General features: G+C 31.9%; 1 protein-coding gene across 1 annotated transcript in view; it reads right to left on the minus strand.

Moving 5' to 3' along the window:
• The window catches only part of LOC106680305 (phospholipid-transporting ATPase ABCA3), a gene marked incomplete at its 5' end in the record, with an annotated part of 76,010 nt that overhangs the window by 31,480 nt on the left and 40,527 nt on the right, over positions 1-4,003 (minus strand). Inside the window, 3 exon segments of the mRNA XM_067049527.1 lie at positions 965-1,077; positions 2,249-2,313; positions 3,646-3,883. Of these exon segments, the coding sequence (XP_066905628.1) occupies positions 965-1,077; positions 2,249-2,313; positions 3,646-3,883 (416 nt within the window).

Here is a 4,003-nt window from a genome sequence, read left to right on the forward strand (position 1 = left end):
GTTTTGTTATAACTAAATTTGAATACATTGTAAGATTGATTTTAATTTAATTAAGTGTTAATCATTGTAAGTGTCTGTTTTTCTGATTGCCTAGCAACCCGCCCTGAGATTAAGAGTCTCTTTTTTTTATATTGTAAAAGTTAAATGTATAATTCTATTATCCATTTGGTATTAATGTTCTTAATTTGAAGCCAAATTATCTCTTATATTTGAAAAAAGTTTTAAAACGATCGAAATTCTTTTTATTTTATTTTTAAATAATTTTAAAAATAAAATTATTACAATGTATTTTAATTTTCTTTCACTTCTTACGATGTTTGTATCTTGTTTTCATTTAGCCCTGATGAAGCTGCCCTCCCTGTCATGGCTTAATCTGTAGTTATTCCTTGCTAAGTTAGCTATCTATTGTATTCATTATTGTCTGTTTCAATTTTTTATTGTTAAGGCATATCAGGATTAGTCTTTGTTCCTAACCTTTTACAATACGAAAATAGTTCTTGATGGCATACTTAGGTAATTCTACATCAACTTCCTGGCATATATTGATAAATTTTAAGGGACCATCCTCATTTTCTGCATGAGACAGGTTAATAACCAAGAAATTGTTTTTTTTTTTTTCTTCTTTCTCTTATTTTCTCATACAGCCTTCTTCTTATAACAATTACACTATACATGTCTTTCAATACTATTTTGTATTTATAATGTTAGTTGTTTTATTATTTTCTCATCATTCTGTAATTCTCCTTATTCATTATGGTTGTTATCTTGTTTTTGTTCATAGCCCTGATGAAGGCTTGAAATTCTGACCGCACCCCCAACCATCTTCTCCTTATATATATTATCTACGGTCAACTATCTACTCATTATTGAAAAATTTCATTGATTATCACTCAGAGTAAGTGATCACAATAACTATGATACATGGCAATCATAAACTATAAATTGGTAATTTTGATACACCTACCAGTAATATTGTTTTGAAACACTTTGCTGAAGTACAAAGCATATTTTTCTTCAACAGTCCAGAAAATCTGTGGAAGTAGGCCGTTAGATTTTCTTTTTCAGAAGAACAATTTACTGAAAATATATAAAAATGAACCTTTTAAATCTATCGGAATTAATGCAACAGTATAAAAAAATAATTTTATCAAGGAGACTCTAGTTTTCTTTTATTTTTAAGATAAACATAAATTTTTAAGCTTAATATGAGAAGAAGATGGTTGGGGGTGCGGTCAAAGAGAAACACAAATAGTGGAAGATTATTGATTGACTGTGTGTATAGATGAATGGAATATGGTCCGGGTGCGGTAAAAAAAAACTCAAATAGTAGGTAATTATACTATTTTATTATAAAAAATAATATATATTGATATAACATAATATGATATGATATAATATAATATGATATAATATAATCACAAATAAGTTGGTGTAACCTATTTTATTGTGCCAACGTTTTGAGTAGACTTTCTAGCCTTCTTCAGGGCTAAGAACAGAACAAGATAACAACCACAGTAAGTATAGCAAATAAAAAAGAAAGTATAAACAGAATAGCATAAAATGAATAATTTTACAAAATAGAATTAATAAAATGAAGTGATAAGAGAAGCGGGAAATAAAATGTATACATAGGTAATTGAAAAAGTGGGTAAAATAACATTCAATTACCTATGAATACATTTTATTTCCCGCTGTTCTCATCACTTTATTTTATTAATTCTATTTTGTAAAATTATTCATTTTATGTTATTCTGTTTATACTTTCTTTTTTATTTTCTATACTTACTGTGGTTGTTATCTTGTTCTGTTCTCAGCCCTGAAGAAGGCTAGAAACTCTAGCCGAAACGTTGGCACAATAAAATAGGTTACACCAACTTATTTGTGTTTCTCTTTGACTGCACCCCCAATCTTCTCCTCGTATGTCATCTACAGTCAACTATATCTCATAAGCTTAATAGTTCGCCAGTCAAGCTGCCGATGACATACATATTACCAGAAGGCATATTGATTGTCTCCAATACACAACAAATCCCCTCTTCAGGACTTAAGTAATAGTTAATTCATTAAACATTTGGTGAATGGGGTTAAATTGAGCAAAAGATATTTTGTTTGGAGCTTGAGAAAATTAATCAGTGAAAAACCTTTTACAATATCTCTTCTGGAGTAATGCTTACTACCATGAGACATTTTGTTTGGAGTTTTGAAAGGATTAAGAATAAAAATCAAAATATCATTTTTTTTAACATACCTTGTGGCCAAGATTCTTCTAGAACTGATCGTTCTCCTTCAACTTCTTCGTCTCCCTCCTCAAGACTTAAAAAGAAAGAAAAAAGAGAAATTACAACTCGATAATTAATTAACATAAATTTTAAAATATGAAATCACTTATCTCATAAAAAAATGGGGGTCAAATGGGTAGGGAAACAATAGGGCTAGGGAGAGTAAGGAGTGAGTAGTCTAGCCAAAGTGCCCTTATCACTGATTGTGGATTCTTATCAACACCTACTGTCATCTCCAAACTTCGGGTCAATTAACTAATTTTTTGCATTTCTAGCATACTGAAATGCAATTACATTTTAAAATAATTATAATTGGTAATTGCAATTGCAGTACTTCATCTTGTAATTCCAATTCCAATTATTTATAAATTTTATTAAATAGTAGCAATTCTAAATTATAGAATTTGCTAAGCAATTGTAAAGGTACTGGTACTGGTACTGGTATTTAGTGGGGGGAACAAATCCGGCAAGTGGGCCTAGTGGTCCTTTTTGCCAACTCCTGGCGGCTACCTGAGTTGCCGCTGCATACTAACCAAGGTGGGTTGTCATGATTCATTCTTCGGGACCATTGAAAAATGAATATTTAACTGCCCCTTGTGCGAATCGAACCCACAGTGTTCCGAACCGAGTGCACTGGGACCTGCGCCCCAACCTGCACAGCCATCATGTCTCTAATTGTAAAGGTAACTGTATTTACTTTTTGCCCAACTCTGTGACCAGGTAGGTATTTCAATAATTACAAAACAAAACTGCAGTTTATTCATGAATTATATCAGTTGCTTTAACTACCCAACAACATGGTAGTAAAGTACAGTACCTGCTCAAGACATGTACCTAACTTAATAACAATGAATATCACATCTTTTAATCTTCGGTTCAGGTACAAGTATACACTTGGGTACATAATTGGCAGATAGAAAATAATATTAATTAGTCAAATTTGGCAAGCATGACCTTTTTGGGAAGAGTTAGGGTTCTATTATTCGCAGTTCTCCAAGTCGAATAAGTGATTTGTCACAGAGGACTGATGCTGAGCCTACCATTCTTCCTACACAGATCGACTCAGTGGTCATGTACATTTTGACAACACGTTCAGTCTGGATAAGTTCTTTCCGAAGATAAACTCTTTTTGATACGTTTACTCCTGACCGACATAACTCTAGCTCTAATGAGCTCTCTCAAAGAGGAACACAAGAGCTCATGACTTGCCTTCATAGGTATTCTATAGAGAATCTGGCATTACCTAACCCGTTATGGTTTTTATGAAGGTTAGGTTTAAGTATTGAGTAGTATCCAAAAGCTTCACAACACTGAAACCATTAACTAATCGATACTTCAGGAGTATGGGAGAAAGAATTTAAATTACTTTAAATAAATATCCTCCATTGAAGTGCAGTTAATACCAATTTCAGATATTTCTTCATTAGATTCTAACTGCTTAAATAATTCCGGGAATTGTTTAGTTTTCTCAAAGGGTAGTTTGAATTTTAACCAGTCCCCATGTGCATCAATAATTCCAGCTTCGGGTATTTGTGCAGAAACAGTTTCAAATATTTCTTCATGTTTCTCCTGCTTACAGGATAATTTTATGTTGTATCCAGCTCCTGTAAGATAAATCAGGTCTAAATTTAATTAAGTAAAAAACATAAAACAAATTAATATGACCCAGAAAAAGTAAGATCATAATTCCTAAAACTCTAAAAGTTGGGGGGCAGGGCATGGAT

The sequence above is a fragment of the Halyomorpha halys genome, unplaced genomic scaffold, assembly GCF_000696795.3.
Source record: "Halyomorpha halys isolate HHAL.00 unplaced genomic scaffold, Hhal_1.1 Scaffold253.1, whole genome shotgun sequence".
Lineage (NCBI taxonomy): Eukaryota > Metazoa > Arthropoda > Insecta > Hemiptera > Pentatomidae > Halyomorpha > Halyomorpha halys.